At 41.0% G+C, this 15,186-nt stretch overlaps 1 protein-coding gene across 1 annotated transcript in view; it reads right to left on the reverse strand.

Annotated features, from left to right (window-relative positions):
- Rim2 (replication in mitochondria 2) overlaps positions 1-15,186 on the reverse strand; it is a 246,920-nt gene that overhangs the window by 208,123 nt on the left and 23,611 nt on the right. The window contains exon 3 of the mRNA XM_067138436.2: positions 10,834-11,012. Coding sequence (XP_066994537.1) covers positions 10,834-11,012 — 179 coding nt within the window. The remainder of the gene's footprint in view (positions 1-10,833; positions 11,013-15,186) is intronic.

The following is a 15,186-nucleotide window of genomic DNA, read 5'->3' on the forward strand; positions in this document are numbered from 1 at the left end:
TACGTATAGTGCTGTGAAACATATAAATCGTTAAATTTTCTGATATTCAAATCATTGCAGAGTTATTACAGGAGAAACAGGGTTGTGCAGAATGAATATCCTGATTTGATTCACGTAGTATGACCTCGCAAGAAAATAATGTGGGCTGGATCCAGAAAGGGCCGCCATTAATAGTTCTGATAATGTTGTCGGTAGAGCACCGTTCTTTCGCTGTGGAGAGAAATTTCAAAAACAAAGAGTCTTCGACCACAGTGCAAAGAAAGTTTGGCCGCCATTCCGAGTGAAAACATCACAATAAAGTCTCTGATTACCGAACGATCGTCAGATGAGTACCGTACAACAGTTCGCCCCATTGCATATTGCCCTAAGGGGCGAAGTCCATCCAAGCCGTCCAACAACACAACAGACGAACCCCTGCGTAAATGAAGGAGGCGCGCCAAGAACTCGTCCTAAGTCCTCGGCGTTCCGCTGCCAGACGTACCTCAAGCGATACAAATTTCGCATCGCTCTTTGCTACGCTCTTAGACGTGTAGCAACCGGTCCGCAAATCCTTAGCAACCTCGTCACGTCTTGTGAAGCCCATTTACCGCTATTCGGGAGTGTCAACAAGCAGAGTTTCCGATAACTGGTCACCAACTAACCCATACGAGCTGCATGAAAAGCTGCTCCATAGGGAACGTGAGACAGTATAGGTCGGCGCGTCTTCGTCTGACATCACCCGATCAATTTGTACATCGCATTCAATGATCTATCTTCATCGCAATTCAGAGCCATCTTGGGAGTGTAATACAGTAAACTTCATGTCTGACAGAGTCGCGTTTATGAAACAACATATCTTTTCTTTCTTGTTTGACTACTTACAATATTATGTATCTCATGTAAGGGAAACCTGTAACATTTATGAACTTCATGATCGATGCGCACACATTTGCATTCTCCCATAGGGCCTCGATATAAGCATTTTTATTCTAGCTTTCTCCAGTAAGTTGCTGTTCTCTGGAGTGCAGAATAGGGTGTTTTTATGGCTATGTCAACCTAATGTTAGGTACGTTATCAAACAGGTGTCTGTACATCTAAATATGATTTACAGATCGCATCTACGTACGCAGTTAAACACAGTAGTGGAAGGAAGTAAAACTGACCTGAACGAAAGAGATAGATGGGCAATAAAAACATTGTAAAATCTAATAAGAAAACCCCATGTACTATTAAAGAGATTTCAAAGCTGAATCGGCAATTTGCGAATCCTGCATCTTCCAAACAGGCGGGAAGGAAGTTCAGATAATATTTATGACAGATCTGCACTCAACATCAAACCTCTGGTACACGTATTTCAATCATTTATCCCTATCGTATAAATAACTAAAGTTCTTCGTTTCATATTTACGGTATATTCATGAAAGCTTTTCATTGCTTACCCACAGGAAACTCCCACGATTCGCTACAGATTACTATCCGATTAAAATGTATAAAACAAACAGAAAGATAATACTAAACAATTAACTGTTCTAGTAGTTAAGTGAGAGAGAGGACCTTCAGCCCTATCATCGCCACAAACAAAGGTATTGTCTACCAAACGTCCCTTCATCTGTTACTGGTCTTAAAAAACCGCCCGAGTGACGGAAATTCAATATTCTGCTTTAAGCACCCATAACTACATTTAAGCGTTGAAGTGCAGAAACTTCTCTCTAGAAAGGGGATGTTTAACACGCCAGAAAGCCTCCTGGGATAGGTTCTTCATAATTAAGTTTTCTTAAAAACAAGGCCATGGTATTATAAAATGCGGTATGAATAAGAAACTCCAGATTCCTGGTAACCCACAAAGCTGCAATTGTGTCTTCTAAAACCCTTCACTGCCAACGAAGTATGTCGTTGACAAACTCTTGGCCTGAAATCAACATCGTACGGACTACTGGCCTTAATGACCGCGTCAACGCAAACACCTATTTTTTATTTATTTTTTTGTTCAGGACGAATAACGAGAACATTAGAAGCCCCATTACAAATAATGGGGCTCTTCATGGCCAAACAAATACACATAGAAAATATTTAAAAGCTACATAACCCACGATGTAGAAGTATCGGCTCTGCTTGTTATTCGGAGGTTTTAACTTCAGTATTTGTGCTACAAGCCGGGTGTAGGGGTAGCGTATCTGCCTCTTACCCGGAAGCCCCGGATTACGGGCCAGGTCAGGTATTTCTGCCTCGATCGGAGCTCATTTGACGGTATAGAAAGCCAAGAATAACGGCCGAGATGATTCGTCGTGCCGACTACTCCACATTACGTAATCTGCAGGCTTTTGGGCCGAGTAGCGGTCGCTTGGTAGACCAAGACCCTTCGGGGCTGTTGAATCATGAGGTGGGGCTTGGTTTGGTTTACTCGACTTACAATAGGGTCTTTAACAGCTAAATAATTTGATATGATATGCTGTCTTGATCAAATTTTCTGTAGCCACTCAGGACAGCAGCGGTGACAAATGAAGACATTCGTAGAAGAACAGGTAAAAAAATATACCTACTACCAACTATACGGAAAGAGACCAATTAACTTGTCATCTCTACAGACATAACAGTTCTACAGCAAACGTAAGAGCAAGCTCATATGAAGAAATAGAGATACTATCAAAGAACGGAGCAGAGTAGAGGAACCGAGTGAGTTGGCCATGCAGTTAGGGGTGCCCAGCTGTGAACTTGCATTCGGGAGATAGCCGGCAGCTCTGAATATGGTTTCCGTGGTTTCCCATTTTCACACCAGGCAAATGTTGGGGCTGAGCCTTCTTCAGATTAAAAAGAAGAAGAAGAAGCCACTCATAACGCGACCGAGTGGTACCCCCATATTCTGAAAGTTGAACGAGAGACTTGGCCAAATGTAAAACAAAGATTATCTTGCGACTCAGTGCATGAATGGCTACCCAGCCAGCTGGATACACTTGGTCAGCGTTACGTCCTTTACAGCAGTATCGCATGACTTACTTGATACAAATCCTCAGTTGACATTACGACGCTGAGCAGACCCCGACACAACACTTCGACTTACATTAAAACTTTCCCCAGAGAACGGTAAACATCTCATATTTTACAATCTATAAATTAATGCAGCACTCAATTATACTGTATTTCACGTGACGAAACACGATAGAAGATAGAAAATTACTATAAATTTCTTCAAACACGTTTCTCGTATTGTATTACGCACATGTGTAAGTTAATGATCAGTTAGACTGATACAGTGATCTTTGTTTTTTTTTTTGCTAGTGGCTTTACGTCTCACTGACACAGGTCTTATGGCGACGATGGGATAGGAAATGGCTAGGAGTTGGAAGGAAGCGGCCGTGGCCTTAATTAAGGTATAGCCCCAGCATTGCCTGGTGTGAAAATGGGAAACCACGGAAAACCATCTTCAGGGCTGCCGACAGTGGGATTAGAACCCACTATCTCCCGGATGCAAGCTCACAAATGCGCGCTCCTAACCGCACGGCCAACTCGCCCGGTGTTCTTTGAAGTTAATATGCATCCTCGTATTGAAACAGGATGGCTAGCTAGTTGGGAGCATCGTCTTTCGTTCACCCATTTCCGTTAATTTGCTTCGAAAGGAAACACCTATTCAAAAACCACACGGCAGAGTAGAAAGGATTTATACAGAAATGTAACCTGAAACTGTATGACTGGCATACACTTTCAGGCTCCATTTATGTCTGAATATAAATCTTCCATAGAGGACATGATTTAGACAAACCCGGAATTGCTAGGGAAAATGGAAGGGGTTTTCCTTTCCGTTCAGCGGTAATGTAAGAAGGATGTGAACAGAATAAGTGAGATGGAATGGAATAACATAGTTTCAAAGAAACTTCTAGGGTAATCTGCCACATTGTCAGGAATTTAAAAAATGATACAGAATATTTTAACAAAACCTGTCCGGTACGTTGTAAATGACGAAGAGTGAAATGTTTACATCACAGACCATCAATAAATGGATCGTTACCATAAAAGAATAACACAGGCAAATAAAACAAGAAATCGAATCAAAATTATTTTTGACAGACATTAACAATTCTTCCATTCATGCAAAATATACACCAACTTCACAATAAATATTTCTGGAAGACCACCGTTCACCGACTCTCGCAACAAGTAACGACCAATGACAGAGATATATTTATTTCAACTCGTCCTGGCTAACCTGGCTCACTTGGGATTTCGGCTGGATGACTCTTGGGGTCAAGTAAGTCTACAAAATTCCACTTCAGGATCCACTGGGACTGGAACATGGACCGTCTGGGTAAAGCGCCAATAACTATGGCAACGAGCTAATCATGCGGCCCTAGTGACTGATTTATAATTTGCGATAGTCTGAAATAGTTACCGTCGCATAAAACATATGCATTAAATTGTTGATTTTATACTCACAGCCCATCAGAAGTGTACAAACGGCGCTAGTAAAGTTTTGCAATACGCGAAAATGGTTGGCTGGACACCGCTGTTATGGTGATGGATGATAAGAGGGGTGAAACCGGTCTAGAAGACAGCAAGGCGCGACCTTTACACCAGCTGTTACCAAGCAGTGGGATTGAAAGCAAGTTACGATGCCAGCGTGGTCTAAAGGTGAATATCGCGCAATTATCCTCTACAATTTTTCTCGTGGATTAACTGTTGACCAGTGCCTGGAGGAAATTACTCCTGTGCTGGGGAAAGACTGTCCACATCGGACAATTTTCCGCTGATACAAAGATTTCCAGAGGGGAAATTTTGGGGTTGAAGACGATCCTCGTTCTGGGCGACCGTCTGAATCAGTGACTGAGGAAAACATTGAAGCTGTGAGGAAAATGTTGCAGCAAGAGAGGCGGTTGACATATCGGCAGGTAGAAGAGACCCTCCACATCCCTGCACCAGCTATTAATTCAATTCTACACGACCATCTCCATGTTAGAAACGTTTGTTACCTTCGGGTGCTCCATTCACTTTCAGAGGAACAAAGGGCACATCGAGCGAAATGGTGCCGAAAAAATGCTAAAACAGTTTGAAAATGGGACTTCGGGGAAAGTCTATAGCATCGTTACAGGTGACGAAACTTGGTTTTATTATTACGATATCCCAACAAAATCCCAGAACAAGGTCAGTGAAGAAAAGATGATCGCAGTATTCTTCACTAAACGGGGCATCCTGACTTCGGTTGTGCTAGAAACACAAAGGACAGTTACTGCGAAGTGGTACAGTGAGACTTGTCCGCCTCAGGTCATTCAGGCTCTCAAGCAGCTCCGTCCAAGGTCATGGCTCAACACTTGGCTCTTGCATCACGACAATGGTCCAGCACTTCGTGCTAATGTAACAATGGATTTTCTTGCCAGATCAGGGTGGACTGTGCTTGATCACCCTCCATACTGTCCTGATCTTGCCCCATGTGACTTCGCACTCTTCCCAGAAGTGAAGATGAAGCTGAAAGGGGGGGGGGGGGAGGGAGGCGTTTTGCATCCGACAAGGAGCTTCTGGCAGCATGGGATCAATAGTGTGAAAATGTAACCGAAGAAAAGTGGCAGAGTTGGTTCAGTGACTGGTTTCGACGTATGGAGAAGTATTGAGTGTGGTGGAAATTATTTTGAAGAAGTCTAAAGCGTTCGCTCACATTGCAAAACTTTCCTAGTGCCCTTTGTAGGAAGACCTCTGAAGCTCTGCGGACTCCTAACCGGCAACCTCACTTCACTGCACAGTACAAGACTTACGAGGGAAGTCATGGGTATATTCTAATCGAAAGTGAGGTAACTGACCTCTATAACCTCATTAGTGGATATATCGTAACACAAATCTAGATAAACGATCACAAAATATATTCAGAATTATTAAACTTATATGACTACACGTTTTCAGGCTGCTGTTATGATTAAAAACCATTACAGTAATAATTTCGTATGGGTATTGCTAGCTTAGTGCAGCACTTGTAAGGTTGGCAGCATCTGTCGTGTATAGTAAACTGCTTATCAACATTCCACTTTTCAACAATGTTATTGTTTACTCGTAATTTACCTTTTGAAATAAAATTGTAATCGATACATACTAGTAATCGATATACATCGCACTAAAAGTTTAGCAACGTTGGAGCCCCAGCAATCGCCACGCATCACGCCAAGGAAAGCTAACGTTGTAAAGTTGTAAAATCACATTTTGTCATCAATACTCACGTCACAAAAATATCGATAATACCAATGGAAGTTTCAAACCTGGAGATAAGTAAAGAACCGCAACGCATTAACGATAAATAAATCCTTCAAAAATTATACAGCAGAAAACTAACATATAATAAAGATATAAACTACAAAAAGGTACCCGTTGTTGAGGGGCCGATAGTTGGCGATGTCTCGGACTTCTGTTTCTACCCACCATTAACGAGAGAACGTGTCACTTTTAAGTCACTGGTGACGAAATGAGTTCAGTTAACAACTATGTGAATTAGTTTCCAAAGGCCTCTTTGTACACTGTATTAGTGTTCAGTTCACCTGGGGTAAGAACCTAGCCGGAAACAGCTCGGCCAGCGGTTGCTCTGGAACATGTACTTGGACACAAAAAGCATAAGTTAATTTCCTGGAGAAACATTAAAGTTAGAAAGAAAATGCGCGGGTACGACCTTTTCTGAAAAAGAAAATTACGTCACATGTTGCGCTTTATTTTGTGATAGGATTTACCACTTGCCCTTATTTTGATTTTTAGTGGAAAAACACGCTAAATGCTAGAAGTCACAAACTTAAATTTAGGGGAAAAACTCATTTTGAAAGTTCTATATCACATTCAGTCTCAATTAGAGACGATAGGCACTGCTTCCTTACTAAAGATCACAAAATGAAGTAAAATTTCTTTGCTTGCAAACTTTGGTATAATAAAAAAACAATGTAGCTGATTTCCAAAAAGAAAAAGAAAAAAGTAATTTGATATTGTAATCAAGTAAAATATTTCTCGGATAATTGTAATTCAGCCCAATTATTTCCCATCACCGGAAATAACATTACCAAAATCATTCTGTAACATATCATCATGCAAGTAGAGAAGCTGCAAACAGCCTTTTCTTGAAGAATCCCTTTCCAACACAAACTTCAGGTTGATGGTTTACTAAGTACAATGACATCAACTGACTGCTACAAGTGCATGTCTTCTGCTAAAACCTACTCCAGACACATACACCATAATTTAAGCATCACGATGTAGTTAACAGTTTTACGAATACAATAGCAATGTAGTGCAGAGAAAATAGTGAAGTATGATTTGCTTACTTCAGAATAGCTACACACATTTTTGGCATATTAATAACATATCTCATCACACATCTTACAGCATGACATTGAAAGACACACTACAGGACAGACCTAAGAGCTCTGAAAACGTTCTGTGACAATAGAGCCCATGAATTTTGTAGCTGTTTTACGGCCAATCGGAGTACGCGGAATACGAAATACGTCAGAAGACTAAGCTGCCCTCATGTTATTTGTTTTACGTCCCACTAACTACTTGTATGGTTTTCGGACACGCCGAGGTGACGGAATTTTGTCCCGCAGGGGTTGTGTAACGTGTCAGTAAATCTACCGACTCGAGGCAAACGTATCTGAGCACCTCCAAACATCACCGGACTAAGCCAGGATCACCCGCTAACTTAAGCTCAGAAGGCCAGATCTCTACTGTCTGAGCTACTCAGCCCGGCATTAGGGCAATTGAACAGTGTGAATGTGCGTTATGTAATCGAGGGCCTTCGCGGACAAGCTATGCACATGTATGGACAAGACTCCTGCATAAGTGTCCATGCTGTTATTCTTCATTTCACAAACAGAGACGACGATTTTGCCATGATGAATAATGTAGCCTTGGATTTCAACACCCTATACTTATATCCAATATAGCGTAAGACCAGATAAAACACGTCCTGTCAACTGTGAATGACCTTTAGAACACGCAATTCTTACTGAAGAAAGCATGTCATGCCGACCATAAATTCGACGAAATTGCCGATGATTAGATCAATGAAGGTGGACATAGTAAAATATTTTGAAAATAGAACCCTGCTTCAGCGAGTCACTTTTGAACAAATCTTGAAGGAGTAACCTGTTCTGTTGTTCCGACTTTCATCATAAAAAAGACACACCTTCGCCTATTTAATGTCCAAAAACTTCCCTAACAACTTCTTTAGAACGACGAGGAAGAAGTAACCCATTAGACCCGAATGATCACCTGGGCATCCGCAGTCCAACAACCTTACTCCATTCCAAACGTACCGGGATTTAGAAGTTCGTGTTGCCTCCAAGAGCGGTTGAGAAATACCAGGAACTTTTCGCTAGATGCTCTGAAGCGAACTGTCAACTAAGTTAATATACACGAAGTGATCCGTTCGGGATGACGTTCTCAAATATAATGCACGTCTTTTTTCTCGATGGCTGAATATGATCCAGCAGCTTATAACAGTCGGCAGGCAGAGTTGGTGAAGTTTACCGTCATTTCAGTGGTCCAGACAGTCTGCCAGTTACCTAAGATCGTAGTCGCACCACAGCAACGTCTTAGAATTCGTCTTGTGGTATTGAACGCTCGAGATGGAACCCATTCCTTGGTCCTGAAATTCATCAGACCTCACAAAACCGGGACATTTTCGTGCAGGGACACATTGTTACAACCCACAACTATATGCAGAGAATTTCGAGCTTGGCTTAGAACATGTTTTTGTTCAATTCATTAGTCTCCGAAAGTTTAGTTAGTGGACATACACAAAAATTACAAATTTCCGATAATGGCATATCACTAAACTTCTTCAATCAATCGATCAGTCAATCAATCAATCAATCAATCAATCAATCAATCAATCAATCAATCACTACTGATCTGCATTTAGGGCAGTCGCTCAGGTGGCAGATTCCCTATCTGTTGTTTTCCTAGCCTTTTCTTAAATGATCGCAAAGAAATTGGAAAAGTATTAAACATTTCCCTTGGTAAGTTATTCCAATCCCCAACTCCCTTTCCTATAAACGAATATTTGCCCCAATTTGTCCTCTTGAATTCCAACTTTATCTTCATATTGTGTTCTTTCCTACTTTTAAAGACACCACTCAAACGTATTCATCTACTGATGTCCTCCCACGCCATCTCTCCACTGACAGCTCGGAACATACCACTTAATTGAGCAGCTCGTCTCCTTTCTCCGAAGTCTTCCCAGCCCAAACATTGCAACATTTTTGTAACGCTACTCTTTTGTCGGAAATCACCCAGAACAAATCGAGCTGCTTTTCTTCAGATTTCTTCCAGTTCTTGAATCAAGTAATTCTGGTGAGGGTCCCATACACTGGAACCATACTCTAGTTGGGGTCTTACCAGAGACTTACATGCCATCTCCTTTACATCCCTAACACAACCCCTAAATACCCTCATAACCTTGTGCAGAGATCTGTACCCTTTATTAACAATCATATTGATGTGATTACCCCCAATGAAGGTATTTTCTTATATTAACACCTAGGTACTTGCAATGATTCCCAAAAGGAACTTTCACCCCATCAACACAGTAATTAAAACTGAGAGGACTTTTCCTATTTGTGAAACTCACAACCTGACTTTTAACCCCGTTTATTATCATACTATTGCCCACCATCCATCTCACAACACTATCGAGGTCACCCTGCAGCCGCTCACAATCTTGTAACTTATTTATTACTCTGTACAAAATAGCATCATCTGCAAACAGCCTTATCTCTGATTCCACTTCTTTACACATATCATCGATACAAGCTGGGCTTCAGTGGAATAACCTTTCCTTAACCCAAACTGCCCTTTGTCAAACCAGTTATTAATTTTGCAAACATGTCTAATATAATCAGAAAGAATGCTTTCCCAAAGCTTACATGCAATGCATGTCAAACTGACTGGCCTGTAATTTTCAGCTTTATGTCTATCACCCTTTCCTTTATACACAGGGCCTACTATAGCAACTCTCCATTCATTTGGTATAGCTCCTTCAACCAAACAATAATCAAATAAGTATTTCTAATATGGTACCATATCCCAACCCATTGCCTTTAGTATAACCCCAGAAATCTTATCAATTCCAGCTGCTTTTCTAGTTTTGAACTTTTATATCCTACTGTAAATGTCATTGTTATCATAGGTAAATTTTAATACTTCTTTAGTATTACTCGCATCCCCTATCTGGACATTATCCTTGTAACCAACAATCTTTACATACTGCTGACTGAATATTTCTGCCTTTTAAAGATCCCTGCATACACACTCCCCTTGTTCATTAATGATTCCTGGAATGTCCTTCTTTGAACCTGTTTCTGTCTTAAAGTGTCTATACATACCCTTCCATTTTTCACTAAAATTTGTATGACCACCAATTATGCTTGCCATCATGTTATCCTTAGCAGATTTCTTTGCTAGATTCAATTTCTTAGTAAGTCCTTCAATTTCTCCTCACTTCCATAACCATTTCTAACTATTTTGTTCCAACCTGCACCTCCTTCTTAGTCTCTTTACTTCTCTGTTATAATATAGTGGATCTTTACCATTCCATCCACCTCCAGTAATAGGAATGAATATCTCCTGATTTATAGCTACATGCTCACAATAAGCCTACAAATTCATCTGTTGAAGAGCCTGCTAATTAAACGCCCGTGCAAAACAAACACATGGAAGAAATCTAAATGCACAGACATAGTAATTCCATAAACAGAAACCAATATAATTATACACACCACACATTCACTACTTTAGTTATGTAGCAAAGTTCCTGAACAAGAGAGTACCGCCTTTCTCACAAAGCCTAAAGAGTTCTTTTAAACTATACTAAGTCAAATAAAGTATATAATGACTGACCTGCACAAGATGCGGCGCACACATGTACGATGGCACTGTCCGGTGTGAGCACAGAGTTGAAGAAGCCTTTGGACTGCGAGTAAGCACAGAAGTAGATGGCTCGGGACGGAGCCACCCCCACCAGATTGGGGCCCAGGCCCTTGAACAAGGCACGGGGGCCCTCATTCTCCACGATATGCCTACGAGAAGTAAACAAGTGGAGATGGCCACATTTAATACAGGTCTCTCCACATCATACCTTCTTGTTTGGTCTAAAACTGGAGTAGTTTTCTTCCCGTTTATAAGGAGAATGAACTGAATTCTTGCCGCCTGCCTTTAAGATATATTGTATTTAAGATCGAAATGGTATTAAATATAGGGTAAAATATTTTTGTCAATCTTCATAAAATCGAGAATAACTTGAATGATAATTCCAGACGATAGTTAAAAGAGTTTCGGTCGAAGGAATTTCGTTGCGATTTCAGGTTACGTACGTTAATCGTCTAATTAACATGACTCGTCCACGTGAAACAATGCAGCTCGCAATAAGTACAAAATCAATATTGAACTTCCACAAGCTCCATCCATTCTAGTGAAATCAAACGATGCCCCGGTGTATCGATAAACCAAGTCCATTGCGAACCGACCAACAGCTTTCAAAAAGAGTGCAACATCCCTCTAGATCAGATCGTAACATGTCCAGAAGGAACGGGCCATACCTGCATTTAAAGAAAGGAAACCGATTCGATGTGAAGAAGACTTGACTGCATACGGATGGAGGCTGTTCACTGCCAAGAATGAAGGTTCACTCTCGCAAGACCGGCAGTCAGTGCTTGTCTAGTTCTATAATTCCGAACTCCGCAGACCATATCTAAATTAATTATGAAACACAAGTCTTCGATAGAAAACTAATATTACAGTACTAAGAAATCGGTCAAGAATTTGGCGCTCCTATGGCAATTGTATCCAGAAATTGAACAAGTACTATCAGAAACATGCCACGAGACAAGATATCGCCACTCGGGTATACATTCACCGATGACGTTAAGAATACTGCTTCGAGATCGTAGTGTTGCTAAACTATCAACCCTGTCCCAAGTCGCTGTCCAGTATAATGTATGCTAGCATGATCTTCAGGTAGCTTTCTAAGGAAACATCCCAGATAAGAAAATGTATAAATAAGACGACATATTAAACAGAGCATGTAAAAAATGCATGAACCCAATCGTCTAAAAAACACGTCAACACCGATCGATATGAAATAAAAATAAAACAAAGGAAACAGCTAGAATGACATAACTGTGATAGATTCACCTTCATAGCAAAGTAAACAGTCGTAAAAACAATACTAATTTTACTGAGGACTGAAATGGATCAATTCGTAAATTCTAAACAAACTATGCTTCTTACCCTCATGGTAAAGAAAACTACCCCAGTTTTCAGAAAAGTGTATACAATATCTAGGAACGTACTTTACTAACACTAAACATACAACTACATACTTACGTACCAAACCGTTTTATTGATCGGAATGAGAAAGAAAAACCATGTGGGATGAAAATGAAAGAAACAGGAATGATCTCGAAGTACTGACTGGACAGGCAGAAATCAAATTTTAAATTGCACAAAATGAACTATAACTCGCGCACTATCCTCGCTAACGAGTGGCACAAGTGATTCAGGTCCGATCACCTACAGACTTGCGAAGAATACGTTGTTGCCACTTTTGCTTATAGACTCGTGTGATCATGCGGTTGTTAACCAAAAATCTAAATTAGACACGAAAGACTACAAAGAGCAGTTGCTGCAAACACCGCTACAAATTCTTCAATAACCATGCAATACTGCAACACTCGCTCAACGCGGAGTAAATATGCTACTGTATCACTGCTCTTGGAAAATGAGACAAATGAATGTAGCTCATTGGTGGGATGAGGAAAAACAGGTTCGGCTACTACGCCAACACGGTCACTTGCTACCAAAGTCCTGTCGGTCGCTGACGAGGATAGTGCGCCTATAATGCACAGAATGTAACCACTGTTATTTTTGGAAGCAGTAGCGAATTTGTCTCGCGCACTCTAAGTAAAACTTTAATGATACCCAAATATATTTAACATATATTTCTGTAAAGGGCAGTCCGAAGAGAGATTCTCACTTCTCACTTAGTCTACTGGTCTAGGATTAAACTTAAAGGCTCATGAATACGCAAGTGTGGAAACAGGCAGTTCAGATATTTCTGTAAAATAAACCAGGAAACGAACACTCCATCTTAATACGCAACTTCAAGCTTAGACGGTTACATTCGGGTCAGGTTTACGTCAATAACTGCCTGACAAATGCTGGGGCTGTACCTTTGCCAGACATGAAAATGAGAAGACAGAGAAAGTACTTCCAGGGCTGTCGATGTGGATTCGCATCCATCTCCTTAATGCAACCCGCCCTCTTCTAGAATATTCTACATCCATGTATGACACTATACTTCATTATTTGATTGATGAGAACAAACAGTAGGATCCACTCGCCAAGCGCAAAAACAGAGAGGTAAGTCCACCCATACCAAATGAAGACACTACTATGCATCCTGCTTATATTGGAATCAGAGGAAGGAACTATCTAACACAGGTAACCCGTAATATTAAACGGGCCGTAGCAATGCACTGCCCGAAAGCAGAGAGAAGGGTAAATACAAACATAAGGGAAATCTGGAGCACCGCAAATATGCAATCGAATACATCGGACGAGATGGCGCACTTATGAATGACAGTTCACGTGAAAGGTTGTATGTACGCAAAAAGTGACAAAGAGACGCGACACCAAGAAGAAATATGCTTTCTTACAAATTACCTTTGTTCCTGCTATGAAATGCAACAGTGTTAACTCTGACAGCATACACGTTAACGTCAAGGCTTCCAATATTACGTGCTAATAATAGCACTGGTTTGCCCCATAAAACTACTTTCTTTTTGCTTGTGGTTTAACGTCCTACTAACATATCGAAGGTTTTCGGCGACGCAAGGATTTGGGAGGTAACGGCCGCGGACTTAAATTACGGTAAAACAACAAACACCAGATCTCTACCCCGGTTCGTGTTTCCATACAGTTATTCAGTTTAAAATCTTATGAACAGCAAATCATCTGGTAATGTTGCCACTAGTTAGCCTCCTCGGTGTATCAGTGGTAGAGTGTCAGCCTCTGGATCCCAAGATTGCGGGTTCAAACTCCGCAGAGGTAGTCTGATCTGTTAAGACAAAAAAAAAAAAAAAAAAAGCCATTCGACACTTCATGTTATACGATGTCTGTATGTAAAAGATCTCTGCTGACACATTTGTTGTCTACCCGACAACATTAAAACTCATCCAAAGATCACCCTGTCACGAGGCAGAGTAAAACGGAACGACGAAAATGACGAGCAAGCAGCCTAGATGGCGTCAAATCAAAATCCTCGCACTCGGTAACTGAGGCCATACAATTATTATTCGTCGCGAATGGGTCACTTAGGAACATACGGAATCAACGTTTGTTGGCTTTTTCTTACAGCCCAGTATTCCTTCATACGTAGTGAATGGGTGTGCTCGTTGCAGTGACCGTACATGTCGGTTGGTCTTTATTTCATCATCCTCAAAACCCCGTGTGAGTGTGATTTTTCTGATTTCATCTCGGTTGATGATCGTAATACCTTCTGGTCTCTCTCTGTTCGTACCAATTTGATTTAGCCGACTGTTTCGATACGGCACAGCGAATTGCTTCGAAGTAGTGTTGGCTACTGAATGCATGATTCGAAGCAGTGTATCGATTCATTCAAGTGTCTGATAGAATCGATTCATAGGAACGGCGAGCTCACTGCACAAAATTCAGCTTACTCCCAGCGGACAGTGCTGAGTAGCGCACTCACTGGACGTTGACCGGGAGCCGAGCTTCCGCTGCAGCGAGACAGTGAATCATGGCACATCGAAAGAATCGTGAACGAGCGCGGCTCAGTGAGACAAGATACACACGGCTCCTTATAGGCACACTGGACAGTGGACACTGGCGGAGAGCCGGGCTTCCTCTGAAGCAATACATACAGAGCCATGGTACACTGAAAGAATCGTACGCTAAATTGACTCCCAAGCTCAGATCATTTGAAAATAATACCCACTTGCATTCACTGTCCTCTTCTTACAGGGAGGTTTAAATAATAGATGGATTTATTTTCAGTGTTAAAAAGGTAGTCAAAACATAATTCTAAAGTAGCTAGTAAGTAGATAGGCTATTAGGTTATACTATTTATTAGTTTAATGAATGTTAGTATTATAACTTAGTTGACATTTGACAATTAAACTCGACTCTAGCCTGCCCTATGACTATGAGCCATGCTCATGACCACTCAATAGT

The sequence above is a fragment of the Anabrus simplex genome, chromosome 1 (assembly GCF_040414725.1).
Source record: "Anabrus simplex isolate iqAnaSimp1 chromosome 1, ASM4041472v1, whole genome shotgun sequence".
In the NCBI taxonomy this organism is placed as follows: Eukaryota; Metazoa; Arthropoda; class Insecta; order Orthoptera; family Tettigoniidae; genus Anabrus; species Anabrus simplex.